The following is a 16,422-nucleotide window of genomic DNA, read 5'->3' on the forward strand; positions in this document are numbered from 1 at the left end:
CTTTTCTGCTAGGATTCGGCGTTCAACCGCCATGCCGACAAACGCAGCCGCGGTAAGTCTTGGAACAGACAGGGCCCCTGTTGCAACAGGTCCTGTCTGAGAGGCAGAGGCCATGGTTCCTCTGTGAGCATTTCTTGCAGTTCCGGGTACCAAGTCCTTCTTGGCCAGTCCGGAACAATGAGTATTGTTTTCACTCTTCTTTTCCTTACGATTCTCAGTACCTTGGGTATGAGAGGAAGAGGAAGAAACACATAGACCGACTGGAACACCCACGGTGTTACCAGTGCGTCCACAGCTATCGCCTGAGGGTCCCTTGACCTGGCGCAATACCTTTTTAGCTTTTTGTTGAGGCGGGACGCCATCATGTCCACCTGTGGCAGTTCCCACCGACTTGCAATCTGCGTGAAGACTTCTTGATGAAGTCCCCACTCTCCCGGGTGGAGGTCGTGCCTGCTGAGGAAGTCCGCTTCCCAGTTGTCCACTCCCGGAATGAACACTGCTGACAGTGCTTGCACGTGATTCTCCGCCCAACAAAGAATCCTGGTGGCTTCCGCCATCGCCACTCTGCTTCTTGTGCCGCCCTGGCGGTGTACATGAGCCACTGCGGTGATGTTGTCTGACTGAATCGGCACCGGTTGGTTGCGAAGCAAAGGCTCCGCTTGACTCAGGGCGTTGTATATGGCCCTTAGTTCCAGGATATTTATGTGCAGACAAGCCTCCTGACTTGACCACAACCCTTGGAAGTTTCTTCCCTGAGTGACTGCCCCCCATCCTCGGAGGCTTGCATCCGTGGTCACCAGGACCCAGTCCTGTATGCCGAACCTGCGGCCCTCGAGAAGGTGAGCACTCTGCATCCTCGCATGGAACCTGCCGAAGGGAATGGCTTCGTATGATGCCACCATCTTTCCCAGGACTCGCGCGCAGTGATGCACCGACACCTGTTTCGGTTTTAAGAGGTCTCTGACTAGAGTCACGAGCTCCTGAGCCTTCTCTGCCGGGAGAAACACCTACTTCTGGTCTGTGTCCAGAATCATGCCCAGAAAGGGCAGACGCGTCGTAGGAATCAGCTGCGATTTTGGGATATTCAGAATCCAGCCGTGCTGTTGCAACACTTCCTGAGAGTGTGCTACGCTGATCAGCAACTGCTCTCTGGACCTCGCCTTTATGAGGAGATCGTCCAAGTATGGGATAATTGTGACTCCTTGCTTTCTCAGGAGCACCATCATTTCCGCCATTACCTTGGTAAATATTCTCGGTGCCATGGAGAGCCCAAACGGCAACATCTGGAATTGGTAATGACAGTCCTGTGCCACAAATCTGAGGTACTCCTGATGAGGTGGATAAATGGGGACATGCAAGTAAGCATCCTTGATGTCCAGAGACACCATAAAATCCCCCTCTTCCAGGCTTGCAATGACCGCTCTGAGCGATTCCATTTAGAACTTGAATTTCTTCAGATAAATGTTCAGGGATTTTAAATTCAAGATGGGTTTGACCGAACCGTCCGGTTTCGGTACTACAAACATAGTGGAATAGTAACCCCTTCCCTGTTGAAGGAGAGGAACCTTTACAACCACCTGCTGGAGGTATAACTTGTGAATTGCTGCCAGCACTACCTCCCTTTCCATGGGGGAAACTGGCAAGGCCAATTTTAGGTAACGGTGAGGGGGCGTCACCTCGAATTCCAGTTTGTATCCTTGAGACACAACTTGTATAGCCCAAGGATCCACCCGTTAGCGAACCCACTGGTGGCTGAAATGTCGGAGACGCGCCCCCACGGCTCCTGGCTCCGCCTGTGGAGCCCCAGCATTATGCGGTGGATTTAGTGGAAGCCGGGGAGGACTTTTGTTCCTGGGAACTAGCTGCGTGGTGCAGCCTCTTTCCTCTACCCCTGCCTCTGGCAAGAAAGGATGCACCTCTGACTTTCTTGCTCTTTTGCGAACGAAAGGACTGCATTTGGTAATACGGTGCTTTCTTAGGCTGTGGCGGGACATAAGGCAAGAAATTTGACTTCCCAGCCGTAGCTGTGGAAACTATGTCTGAGAGACCGTCCCCAAACAATTCCTCACCCTTATAAGGTAAAACCTCCATGTGTTTTTTAGAGTCGGTATCCCCTGTCCATTGCCGAGCCCATAAGACCCTTCTGGCAGAAATGGACATTGCGTTTACTCTAGAGCCCAGCAGGCAAATGTCCCTCTGGGCATCCCGCATATATAGGACCGCGTCCTTGATATGTGCCAGGGTCATTAGAACAGAGTCCCTGTCCAGGGTATCTAACTCCTTAGACAGAGTATCCGTCCATGCTGCTACCGCACTACACATCCAGGCCGAAGCAATTGCTGGCCTCAGCAGCGTACCAGAATGTGTGTAAACAGACTTCAGGATAGCTTCCTGCTTTCTATCCGCAGGATCCTTTAGGGCGGCCGTATCCTGAGACGGCAGGGCCACCTTCTTAGATAAGCGTGTCAACGCCTTGTCTACCCTGGGGAAGATTCCCAGCGTAACCTGTCCGTTGGCGGGAAAGGATACGCCATCAGCAATCTCTTGGAAATTACTACCTTCCTATCAGGGGAATCCCACGCTTTTTCACATAATTCATTCAATTCATGTGACGGGGGAAAAGCCACTTCTTGCTTTTTCTCCCCATACATATAAATCCTCTTGTCAGGGACAGGATTTTCCTCAGAAATGTGTAACACATCCTTCATTGCCACAATCATGTAGCGGATGGCTTTAGTCATTTTAGGCTGCAACTTTGCATCATCGTCATCGACACTGGAATCAGATTCCGTGTCGACGTCTGTGTCAACTAACTGGGATATTGGGCGCTTTTGAGACCCTGACGGCCTCTGCGCTGTGGGAGCAGGCATGGGTTGAGACCCCGACTGTCCCAAGGCTACAGCTTTATCCAATCTGTTATGTAAGGAGCTTACATTATCATTTAACACCTTCCACATATCCATCCAATCAGGTGTCAGCCCCGTCGGGGGCGACACCACATCTATTTGCACTTGTTCTGCCTCCACGTATCCTTCCTCATCAAACATGTTGACACAGGCGTACCGACACACCGCACACATACAGGGAACGCTCTGACTGAGGACAGGACCCCACAAAGGCTTTTGGGGAGACAGAGAGAGAGTATGCCAGCACACACCCCAGCGCTATATAACCCAGGGATTACACTGTACCTTAGTGTTTACCCAGTAGCTGCTGTTTTTATATATATATATATATATATATATATCTGCGACTAAATTTATGTGCCCCCCCTCTCTTTTTTACCCTCTATTGCACCTATATACTACAGGGGAGAGCTTGGGGAGCGTCCTTCCAGCGGAGTTGTGAAGAGAAAATGGCGCTGGTGTGCTGAGGAAGAAGGCCCCGCCCCCTCAGCGGCGGGCTTCTGTCCCGTTTCTCATGTGTAAAAATGGCGGGGGCTCGCACATATATACAGTGCCTGACTGTATATATGTATACTTTTGCCATCAGGTATCTTAATTGCTGCCCAGGGCGCCTCCCCCTGCGCCCTGCACCCTACAGTGACCGGAGTGTGTGGGTGTGCTGCGGGAGCAATGGCGCACAGCTGCAGTGCTGTGCGCTACCTTAAGTGAAGACAGGAGTCTTCTGCCACCGATTTCGATGTCTTCTTGCTTCTGCTGCTTCTGTACTTCTGGCTCTGCGAGGGGGACGGCGGCGCGGCTCCGGGAACGGACGATCAAGGTTAGGTACCTGTGTTCGATCCCTCTGGAGCTAATGGTGTCCAGTAGCCTAAGAAGCGAAACTTAGCTGCAGTGAGTAGGTTTGCTTCTCTCCCCTCAGTCCCACGTAGCAGAGAGTCTGTTGCCAGCAGAAGCTCTCTGAAAATAAAAAACCTGACAAAATACTTTCTTTTCTAGCAAGCTCAGGAGAGCCCACTAGGAGCACCCAGCTCTGGCCGGGCACAGATTCTAACTGAGGTCTGGAGGAGGGGCATAGAGGGAGGAGCCAGTGCACACCAGATAGTACTGAATCTTTCTTTAGAGTGCCCAGTCTCCTGCGGAGCCCGTCTATTCCCCATGGTCCTTACGGAGTCCCCAGCATCCACTAGGACGTTAGAGAAAGAGGCAATTTGGAGGCCCTTGCACAAACTGGCTTTATTTTACCTAAGTTGCCCCCTCTCCAGTGTGTACTCCGAAAGAGTGTTTAGTGCAGCCGCTCACCTTGTCAGCAATCGGCGTACGAGGTTACTTCCAGAAAATGTGGAGAAGATGATGTTCATCAAAATGAATTATTATCAATTCCTCGGTGGAGACTTTAACCAGCAATTGCCTCCAGAAAGTACACAGGGACCTGAGATGGTGGATTCCAGTGGGGACGAATTAATAATCTGTGAGGAGGGGGATGTACACAGTGAAAGGGGTGAGGAATCGGACGATGAGGAAGAGGTGGACATCTTGCCTCTGTAGAGCCAGTTTGTGCAAGGAGAGATTGATTGCTTCTTTTTTGGTGGGGGCCCAAACCAACCAGTCATTTCAGTCACAGTCGTGTGGCAGACCCTGTCGCTGAAATGATGGGTTCGTTAAATTGTGCATGTCCTGTTTATACAACATAAGGGTGGGTGGGAGGGCCCAAGGACAATTCCATCTTGCACCTCTTTTTTCTTTCATTTTTCTTTGCATCATGTGCTGTTTGGGGACTATTTTTTTGAAGTGCCATCCTGCCTGACACTGCAGTGCCACTCCTAGATGGGCCAGGTGTTTGTGTCGGCCACTTGTGTCGCTTAGCTTAGCCATCCAGCGACCTTGGTGCACCTCTTTTTTTCTTTGCGTCATGTGCTGTTTGGGGACTATTTTTTAAATCTGACATCCTGTCTGACACTGCAGTGCCACTCCTAGATGGGCCAGGTGTTTGTGTCGGCCACTTGGGTCGCTTAGCTTAGTCACACAGCTACCTCATTGCGCCTCTTTTTTTCTTTGCATCATGTGCTGTTTGGGGACTATTTTTTTTGAAGTGCCATCCTGTCTGACACTGCAGTGCCACTCCTAGATGGGCCAGGTGTTTGTGTCGGCCACTTGGGTCGCTTAGCTTAGTCATCCAGCGACCTCGGTGCAAATTTTAGGACTAAAAATAATATTGTGAGATGTGAGGTGTTCAGAATAGACTGAAAATGAGTGGAAATTATGGTTATTGAGGTTAATAATACTATGGGATCAAAATGACCCCCAAATTCTATGATTTATGCTGTTTTTGAGGGTTTTTTGTAAAAAAACACCCGAATCCAAAACACACCCGAATCCGACAAAAAAATTTCAGGGAGGTTTTGCCAAAACGCGTCCGAATCCAAAACACGGCCTCGGAACCGAATCCAAAACCAAAACACAAAACCTGAAAAATTTCCGGTGCACATCTCTAACGTAGAGGGACAAAACTAGGTATTAAGAGTCCCACAAGATTTAATGAAAGGAGTAACCTACATCCATACCAGCTGTCATGCTAAGTGCCACATTGTACTACCTAGAGCAACATGGGGGGCAGCTACGTGAGGCTGGGCACTAGAAGGGCACATAGCAGCTGCAGCATTGTCTATGGCTCTGAGATAAAGGAGGCTTTACTCCCCTCCCCTTTCCCCCGGCCCCCTTTTCTTAAGAGGTCCGGGACCCCCAAACCTTAATCCGGCCCTGCATCTAGCCAATCACTGTCAGTCATGCTGTGGTTCAAGGAATGCCACTCTGCATGGTGTAAATAAAGATGGAACCTTGAAACAGTAAAGTAGGACCTCAGATATTTTAAATGTTGGGTCTCTGGAACCCACACAATGACAAACTCAGTGTGATCCCCTACACTGCGGGGACTACTTCCTCCATAGTCCCGTATCCTTACAGTGCACAGGGCCCCTTTCTACTACTCTGTACAAGAGACTGTTTTGGGTCTCCAGCAGAGGCGTATCTAGAGAGGAGGAGACCCATGTGCAGTCTCCGTGTGTGAGCCCCCTCCTGTCCCGTAGCCGGCATCGGCACTGCTAGCGCTCTGAGCACAGTGCCAGAGTCTACAGCGCATGCGCAGGACTCCAAAAAAATGGCTACTGTGCTCAGTGCGATAGCAACAGCAGCGCTGGCTACGGGAGAGGAGGGTGCAGAGGTTAAAGTGAGCCAGAACGGGGCGGAACTGCGTCCAGTCAGTTCCAATTGGAGACGGAACACAGTCCTGCCTCCTCCGGCTCGCCTAACCCATACCAAGTACCAGCCAATCACTTCCTACCTGCCATGTCACAGGCTGGGTTTGAAAAATGACAGGCGCCGATTGGCTGCTGCTTTATCTCCACCCACTGCATCTCCATCCAAGGCTTAGTGAATAGACCCCTCAAGGCCTTATTCAGGTTTGTTAGCAAACCAAAAAGTTAGCATTTGGGCAAAACCATGTTCAGTGCAGGTGGGGCAGATGTAACATGTGCAGAGAGATTTAAATTTGGGTGGGGTGTGTTCAAACTGAAATCTAAATTGCTGTGTAGAAATGAAGTAGCCAGTATTTATTATGCACAGAAACAATATAACCCACCCAAATCTAACTCTCTCTGCACATGTTACATCTGTCCCACCTGCAGTGCAATATAGGGAGTAATTCAGACCTGATCGCTGGGCAACGATTTTTGCAGCCCTTCGATCGAATAGTCTCTGCCTACAGGGAGAGTGTATTTTAGCTATGCAAGTGTGTGATCGCATGTGTAGCAGAGCTGTACAAATTGATTTTGTGCAGTCTCTGCGCAGCCCAGAACTTACTCAGCCGCTGCGATCACAGCAGCCTGTCCGGGACTGGATTTGACGTCAGACACTCTCCCTGGAAATGCATGGACACGCCTGCATTTTTCCAGCACTCCCTGAAAACGGTCAGTTGACACCCACAAATGCCTTCTCCCTGTCAATCTCCTTGCGATCGCCCGTGCAAATGGACTCTTCGCACAGACCTGTCGCTGACCGGCGATCTGCTTTGCAGCCATGCGACGCACCTGCGCATTGTGGTGCCTACGCATGCGCAGTTTGGGTCTGATTGCCCGCTGTACGAAAATGCAGCCTAGCGATCAGGTCTGAATTATGGGCCTAATTCAGACCTGATCGTAGCAGCAAATTTGTTAACAGATGGGCAAAACCATGTGCATTGCAGGAGGGGGGGGGGGGGGGGGGGGGGGGTGTAATATGTGCAGAGAGAGTTAGATTTGGGTGGGGTGTGTTCAAACTGAAATCTAAATTGCAGTGTAAAAATAAAGCAGCCAGTATTTACCCTGCACAGAAACAAAATAACCCACCCAAATCTAACTGTCTCTGCACATGTTACATCCCCCCCCCCTGCAGTGCACATGGTTTTGCCCAACTGCTATCAAATTTGCTGCTGCGATCAACTCGGAATTACCCCCCATGTGCACTGCAGGGGGGCAGATGTAACATGTGCAGACAGAGTTAGATTTGGGTGGGGTGTGTTCAAACTGAAATCTAAATTGCAGTGTAAAAATAAAGCAGCCAGTATTTACCCTGCACAGAAACATTATAATCCTCCCAATTCTAACTCTCTCTGCAAATGTTACATCTGCCCCCCCTGCACTACACATGGGGGTCATTCAGAGTTGATCGCTAGCTGGCGTTGTTCGCAGCGCAGCGATCAGGTTAAAATCGGCACTTCTGCGCATGCGTATGGCCCGCAGTGCGCACGCGCGACGTACTTTCACAAAAAACTATGCAGTTTCACACAAGGTCGAGCGACTCTTTTCAGTCGCTCTGCTGATCGGTGAGTGATTGACATGAATGGGGCATTTCTGAGAGGTAACTGACCGTTTTCTGGGAGTGTGCTAAAAAACGCAGGCGTGTCAGATGAAAAAGCAGGTGTGCCTGGGGAAACGGGGGAGTGGCTGGCCGAACACAGGGCGCGTATGTGACGTCAAAACAGGAACTAAATAGTCTGAAGTGATCGCAAGGTAGGAGTAGGTCTGCAGCTACTCAGAAACTGCTTGATAAAATTTTAGACGCCGTTCTGCGTTTTTTTCGGTTGCACTTCTGCTAAGATACACTCCCAGAGGGCGGTGGCTTAGCGTTTGCACTCTGCTAAAAGCAGCTAGCGAGCGATCAACTCGGAATGAGGGCCATGGTTTTGCCCATCTGCTAACAAATTTGCTGCAACGATCAGGTCTGATTTATGCCCTAGGCCCATACAGTTTTCTTTAAGGTTGCAATACATACATCTGCGCAGACAGTAAGGTAACCCTGAGCTTGCCGAACCAGAAACACCAGGACAGCTGAGTGCCACTCATTAACATAATTGTGATGGCAAATATTAGGCTGGGGCAGATTTTGAAAAGGTCGTAATAAGTTCTGATCACATCAAATTTCTATAGTTTCAGGTAAAAGAAAAAACGTTCCAATAGCTTCAGAGTAGCATAATACACCAGGCGATATATGGTATCACCGCTGGACGTGACAAATGCTATATTGTGTGCAGCAATGGCAGGCTCCAGCCCAGCGAATTGTACCACATATATGTACAGTGTTCTAAGAGTGCACTGAGGTGAAATAAAGACGTCATTTGCATTATCCCGGCACGTGCACGCAGCCGCCCTTCTTACAGACAGGCAACCGCCCTCCTGGTACAGTAAAACATAGGAGGCACAGGATTTGGCATTGGAGAAGGTCCTACAGGCCGATCTAGCCTGACCATTATTTCCGCGTGCTCTGTGGTGGGAGGTTTGTTTTTCTTTGAAAAAACAAAATAACTGCAGATGCGAGACAGAAGTTTTTACCAAATATGTACCTATGTTCCGGAACACGAAGTTCACAAACAGCATACACGGCTCAGTCCCCCTTCCTCATCAGGCATCTGGTGTGATAGATAAAAGGCTGTGACACAAATACTGCCGTCCTGTGACGAATGTTTTCCCGCTGAATTGTAATAAAATGTTTTTCTTCAAAAAATGCAAATGCTTTCAGGAGGTCACCTCATGTTTTCCTATGGCTCATTTAAAGCTATACAAACTTTAGGTCTGATTCGGAGTTGGACGGAAATTCATTGCCACATGCAGTTAAGCGATCTCTAGTAGGGACATGCAGGAGACATCTCTGTAGGAGACGCGCCTCATGCATGTAACTGCGACCCCAGCACTGCGACCGACGTCACAATCTGGGTTCCAACATCGCGACCACGTAGTCGGCCTGCTAAATAAGCCTCAGCTTGCGCAGCTGGGCAATGGAAGCAGGGGGCTGCGAGGCCAGGAAGTCTGCATGATAACACTTAGATTCTTGTCTCTCCCCTCCAAGAAAATGGGGGTGACACGCCTCCATTTCTCAGAACACATGCCTCACTCTGCCCCCTGCCCACCCCTTAAAGCCGCTGCCTATCAATCAGGCAGCAGCAGAGAGAATGACAGTCTACTTGCGCAGCCACAGACTTCCTATAATCAGGAATCTGCGTGAAGCCTCACTCCCGTGCCCTTGTTTCTCAGCTTCCACACTCCAGTTACCCTAATGTGCCACCGCCACGGCAAAATACAGCCACTTACACAAAAAATAAGTGTAATTACTCTTACTGTCTGCCTCGCAACTACCAGAACAGGATCTTCTTTAGCTGGAGAGACCCCAGGCCCTCTCACAAATAGGCCCACAACAATTAGAATGACAGTGTGCAGAAAAGCTCTCTTAGCATATGCATGTGGCAACAAAAAATGTGTGCACCAGTTTTTACCTGTGTGTGATTTGGGCCCTCATTCCGAGTTGATCGGTCGCAAGGCGAATTTAGCAGAGTTACACACGCTAAGCCGCCGCCTACTGGGAGTGAATCTTAGCTTCTTAAAATTGCGACCGATGTATTCGCAATATTGCGATTACTAACTACTTAGCAGTTTCAGAGTAGCTCCAGACTTACTCTGCCTGTGCGATCAGTTCAGTGCTTGTCGTTCCTGGTTGACGTCACAAACACACCCAGCGTTCGCCCAGGCACTCCCACCGTTTCTCCGGCCACTCCTGCGTTTTTTCCGGAAACGGTAGCGTTTTCAGCCACACGCCCCTGAAACGCCGTGTTTCCGCCCAGTAACACCCATTTCCTGTCAATCACATTATGATCGCCGGAGCGAAGAAAAAGCCGTGAGTAAAAATACTTTCTTCATAGTAAAGTTACTTGGCGCAGTCGCAGTGCGAACATTGCGCATGCGTACTAAGCGGATTTTCACTGCGATGCGATGAAAAATACCGAGCGAACAACTCGGAATGAGGGCCTTGGTTCATAGTTGCCCTTTCTGGATAATATTTGCAATTGTCAATGGGACAGTGCCACCCAGTGGTCAGATTACTGTGAAACTGTGAAGAATGCTAGCATGAGATTACATAGGAGCCTATTTATTAAAGGCATTTTTGGGGATTTCCACATTGTTCAGTATCCCCTGCATGTAGTAACAGTTTTCTGCAGCAGATATATATAGGGGGAGATGTGTCAAGCCTTGGAGGGAGATAATGCGGAGAAGTTGCTTGACCAATCAGATTCCAAATGTAATTTTAAAGACTGTGCTATAGAAATGACAGGAGCTGTTTGGTTCTTCTGGGTAATTTCTCCACTTTATCTCCCTCCAGGGCTTCTTACTCCCCCCCCCCCCCCCCCCCAATATCTGCTGCCAGTACACTTTATGCAACATAGTACACCCTTTTCATATTATGACATACAGTACATTGTCTACAGTTCATATTACAGTATTTCACATTACTGTGCCCTCAGTTCATATTGACAGTTGAGCCAAGAGAGGGGGGGAGAGGGTACAAATTACCTGGGCCCAGGTCCGATGGAGAGGCCCAGTGAGGGCCTAGGTCCCGTCCCACCCTTACCTGGCAGCAGCAGCTGCAGCTCTTCGCCTCAGCCCAGCACACGCTACTGCGTGCTGGGCTGCAGTGTGGCCAGGGAGGTGCTTAAAATACAATTTTTTTCTGTATATTTTTTCCAAGGGTGCATGGCCACGCCTCCTGTGATTACACCACGCCCCCTGAAAAGTACCTAAGCCGAGCCAGAGGCATGCTCCTGAGAGTTGGTGCTCCTCATGTGCTAGACACGCCCCCAAAGAGGTGTGGCCATGCCTCCAGCATGCTGCGGTCACACCCCCTCCAGAGAGGGGGGGGGCAGGAAGTTGTTGTACCAGGGCCCATGATTTCTCTTGGCAGCCCTGCATATTGAGCCACATTATAGTACCCTCACTTCATATTATGTAACAGTATAGTACCCTCCTGCTCATTTTATATACCAAATTACAATGAGCAGGTCCAAGGGCATAACTATATATACATATTGCAGGCCCCAAGGCAAAAGTTTGTAAGGGTCCCTATGTATCACCAAATGGGAAAAATGTATCTTTGTCAGGAAAGATGGGCCCCTCACAGCTCTGGGCCCCATAGCAACTGCACTCCCTACACCTATGGTAGTTACACCCTTGTATATAACACATGTAACTGTGACAGGGAAGGTGGCCCCTCTCAGCTCTGGGCCCCATAGCAGCTGCACTACCTGCACCTATGGTAGTTACACCCTTGTATATAACACATGTGACAGGGAAGGTGGCCCCTCTCAGCTCTGGGCCCCATAGCAGCTGCACTCCCTGCACCTATGGTAGTTACACCCTTGTATATAACACATGTAACTGTGACAGGGAAGGTGGCCCCTCTCAGCTCTGGGCCCCATAGCAGCTGCACTCCCTGCACCTATGGTAGTTACACCCTTGTATATAACACATGTAACTGTGACAGGGAAGGTGGCCCCTCTCAGCTCTGGGTCCCATAGCAGCTGTGAGAAGCTACACCCTCGCTCCTTAGGATCCATCACCATTAGTGGCTGCTTGCAGTTGCATTTGTGTCCCTGCAAGCCTTTGATAATACACTGTGCAGACACATAGGTGCCCATTTACCAATGTTTTTTAGCTAATTAAAACTAATTGCATATGATAGTGCTCCAGCCAATCAGCTCCATACGGTTATGTGTTTGAAAAATGACAGTTGGGAGCTGATTAGCCAGGGTATCATCTATCATACGCAACAAGTTTTAAATAGCTAAAACGCGTTGGTTAATGGGCCCCATAGGTTTTTATTGCCGCGATATGCAACGATAACAAATCACGTTTATCCAGGCTAAAAATTAGGCCATTGATAAATCGTCCCCTAAGCAATGACTGTTAATATAATATTACTCGGCAGAATATCCTACCCATTTTTTCCAATTTTTTTCCATGTGGAGGGATCTATTTACCAAAAGGTGACAATAGAAGAAACCTATCCCCGCTATTTACCATTAAAATGCCGCCAGGGCAGCCGAATAATACTCATCTCCGCGGCGATGCAGGCCAGGCAGAGGTAAGTATAGACCAAGTCCGGCTTCCCTGTTCCAGGGTTTATACCCATGTTGTCAGCTGCTGCCAGTTCTCCTGTGAGATATATGTAACGGTCACATATTTCTGGTGCTTGGTGCCAGTTGGCTGAGCATATTTTGCATGAATTCTCTGTGCACACGCCTGAACACTGGGCACACACATATGCACCATCCGTGCCTGCCACATGCGCACACTCCCGCATTGAGTATTGTGTGCGGGCGCCTGGAAGGGTGCGCTGCGTTCCGTGAAGATCTGAGTTTACATGTCCGCCCTGCTTGTGCTCAGAGTAAGCTCTGCAACTCATCAGAAATTACTGCCGTTGCTATGGGCAACTTCTCCATGGGTCTATTGTACGTCTCCATTCTTTTCACTGCTTGATACATCAACCCATCAAGTTCCTGTTTAACGGACAGAGCAGTAAGAGTGGAGCAATCCCTGTACTCTTGTTGCCTCACTGCATACATGGGTCATACTTGCCTACTTTGACGCCCCCCCCCCCCCCCCCACTATATAGTGCCAAGAAAATAGGCGCTGTATAGTGGTGGGCGGTGCTACGATGACACGATTCAACCCGAATCGCGTCATCAGGTGCCCTCGGACCGCCCACCTGTTCCTGCTGTGGGCGGATGAGGCGGGGTGCGGAGGGCCTGACAGGGAAAACGGGGGGCTTGCCCACCTTTCCGGGGGTCCGGGAGGGTGACACGATTTTCGGGTGCCTCCCGGCCATTCCGGGAGGGTAGGCAAGTATGACATGGGTACATTATATGCTATAAGTGACGTCCACAGTCCGTCCCTCTCTTCCCTGTCCTGGCAGGGTTGTGGATCATTAGGTCTATCAGCATCAGGTGGACATTCACTAAGTTGACTACATATAGTGACATGCACATGGTTGACCGATTCAAAAGGTCAGCAGGGTCAGTTGGTCTACATGTAAATGGTAGACACCTGCAAAGGTCGACAAGTATAAAAGGTTGACAGTGAAAAGGTTGACCTGCTAATGGCTGACACAGGTTTTATTTTTGTGTGTAATTTTGTATGTTGAACAATGTAAAAGCCAAATTAATGTACCGCACCCACTCATGAGGCTCGCTTTGCTCGTCGTGCTTCAGGCAAGGTGCCTCGCTCCGGTACCGCTCTACTCGGCACAGGTTACTATTCCCAATCTTAGTCCACGTCGATGGTAAAGGATGAAAAAGTTGGGGGGAAAAAAGAAAAAATACGAACAAAAAAAACTTGTGTCAACCATATGTGTGTCAACCATTGTCATGGCGAACATTTGAACCTTCCGACCTTAATCACTATCGACCTTTTCCATGTTGACCTTTTGACCATGTTGACCTAATGACCTTCGACCTATCATCCAGATACCCCCGGCAGAGTCTTCCATCCAGAGTCCTCACAGGAATCACAGGAGAAGCTGAGCTGTAATCGCTGAGTACTGTGGGAAATCAGTTTCAAGCAGTGACTGTGTGTTATTGCAAGCAGTACAGGGAGCTAGAACAATAGTATAACCTATATTACTAGGTATCCGTTCAGATGGTCGACCATGTTATGGTCGACAGTCATTAGGTCGACCACTATTGGTCGACATGGACACATGGTCGACACATGAAAATGGTCGACACATGAAAATGGTCGACACATGAAAGGTCGACACATGAAAAGGTCGACATGAGTTTTTTTACTTTTTTTTCTTTTGGGGAACTTTTCCATACTTTACGATCCACGTGGTCCACTACGATTGGAACGGTAATCTGTGCCGAGCGAAGCGATAGCGGAGCGAAGGCACCATGCCCGAAGCATGGCGAGCGAACGCGGTGCACTAATTGGGGTTCCCAGTCACTTCACGCAAAAAACGACACCAACAAAAGTTAAAAAACTCATGTCGACCTTTTCATGTGTCGACCATTTTCATGTGTCGACCATGTGTCCATGTCGACCATGTCAATGTCGACCAATAGTGGTCGACCTAATGACTGTCGACCATAACATGGTCGACCATTCATACCGGAACCATATTACTACTACCCAAATCAATCTAAGTAAATGCATCCCTATAACATTTCAAGGATTCTGCAATGGTTCTTGAAAATGTGAGCAATGATTAAGGCAGTTCAGTTGTTGACACATCCCCTGATCAAGCAATCCACACGGTATCTCCTACTGGCATCAGTACACCAGAAGACAAAACACATGGGCACAGAATAATGGTATGGGCACACAGCAGCTGCCACTAGGGATTGGCAAACCCCCCAAAACGAAGGTAAAATAATGCTTATGTGGCTGCAGTCGTACAAATAACAAGCTCAATACCATAACAGTGTAATACAACTATTAAATGTATAATATTAAAACACAATAATAATAATAATAATAATAATAATAATAATAATAATAATATATAATAAAACAAACAGCTAATAAAACAACTGTCTGATACACTAATCTTAAATTCAGTATACAGTAGTAAGAATGTGTCCTACAGTACAGGAGTGGCTGCACGGTATGAAGAAGCTTCTTGTTCGCTGTGGTTGGAATGATATCCAACAGTATCCAGTGGTTATTGCCTGGAAAGACTCCAGATGATATATTCCAAAATCACAATTAATCAAGAAGGTCTAAACCTAATGTAGGCTCACCATATTTTCCCTTTAACCTGGAACACTCATGAATTACACAGGTTCTGTGGCTGGCTGACTACAAGCCTGCATTTCACCTGGTTTTAAGCAGCCACAGAACCTGTGTAATTCATGAGCGTCCCAGGTTAAAGGGATAATACGGTCAGCCTACTAATAGCCATATATAGCCATTGTGCCTGGGAATTACATCAATACCAGGCTACCAGCATGCTTTGTAAATGTCAACTATCTGCCTCTTTCAGGATTGCTGTATCTCTGAGCAATAGGAGTACCGACGTTGGGCTACATACAGTATACTGTTCAATCAGAAAGTAAGGCAAAAAACTGTCCGCAGACTACTGAAGCTGATTTCATTGCGTGCAAGGATAGAATGGGTTCATATGGGAGGAAAGCCTGGCTTGTTCTCAGCTCACACCTCTATGGGGTGGGTAACCCTGCCCGGATAACCCACGTAGGATTAACCTCGCAGCTATATGAATCCACCCCAGTGAATGGCCACCTCTTTGCCCCTCCAGTACCTGTACTCCCACCGCCAGCCACTAATATAGTGAACGCAGGTGGAAGTGCAGGTGCCTGGTGCCACACTACGCTTCCTCCTGCAATCTCTAGTATGCACTTACCACTGGGAACCATTGCGGCTGGATGAAAGCTTTCCTCTGTCCCGCTGCATAGTATTATCCAAGTGACCAGCAACAGAGACCCACCATGAAGGGTCAGGGATTTTCTGGGCATCCACACACCCATGGTGTAGTAGGGTGTACCCTTCCAGCTTGGTATTCCTTCCCGTCTTTATGTATGGTACATGTGTTTCGTGCTGGTGAAGGTTTTGTGCCTCTGGCCTTTGCTGTACATTTGGTTTCTCTCTATCTCCAACAGTCCCTCCCGCTCTGCTGTATCTGGCACCTATAGTGTGAGACATGAAGCTACAGTCAGGCATCTGCAGAGGGAGATAAGGCTCTCGCTGGGTTCTCAGGAATCGCGTAGAACTAGTATAGTGTAGCTACAGGCAGCATTCATGAGGTTACATTTGGCACAACATAAAGTTGCCACCCATGCGTTATTTGCCAGACTAATTTTGCTAGTTTGTTTTTTAAAGAAAGTTTTAGTCGTTTTTTAAGAAAGGACATAAATGCAATATTATAATGCAAAAACATATTTCAGATTAGCTAGAACTTAAACGTACCCAAGGAAAAATAGGCTGCAGTATAATATTAATAAGTAGATCCCTGAAATCTATAAACCTCATATAGTCTGAGGATTGTCCGTAAACTTAAACCATAACATCTTAACACTTAACTATAATAAATAAAGACACGGAGACTTGAATTTGGCAGAAAATGTTAGCTATTTATTTAAATGAACCATTAACTGATGAATAATTAAACTAAAGTATGGTGGCCAGAAAGAACGGCTAAAACAACCCTA

At 48.3% G+C, this 16,422-nt stretch overlaps 1 protein-coding gene across 1 annotated transcript in view; it reads right to left on the bottom strand.

Moving 5' to 3' along the window:
- The window catches only part of EPOR (erythropoietin receptor), a 42,882-nt gene extending 26,909 nt beyond the window's left edge, over positions 1–15,973 (bottom strand). The window contains exon 1 of the mRNA XM_063931214.1: positions 15,618–15,973. Within this exon, the coding sequence (XP_063787284.1) occupies positions 15,618–15,741 (124 nt within the window). The 5' untranslated portion in view covers positions 15,742–15,973. The remainder of the gene's footprint in view (positions 1–15,617) is intronic.
- Positions 15,974–16,422: the final 449 nt, after the last annotated feature.

Source organism: Pseudophryne corroboree, chromosome 6 (assembly GCF_028390025.1).
Source record: "Pseudophryne corroboree isolate aPseCor3 chromosome 6, aPseCor3.hap2, whole genome shotgun sequence".
Taxonomy (NCBI): Eukaryota; Metazoa; Chordata; class Amphibia; order Anura; family Myobatrachidae; genus Pseudophryne; species Pseudophryne corroboree.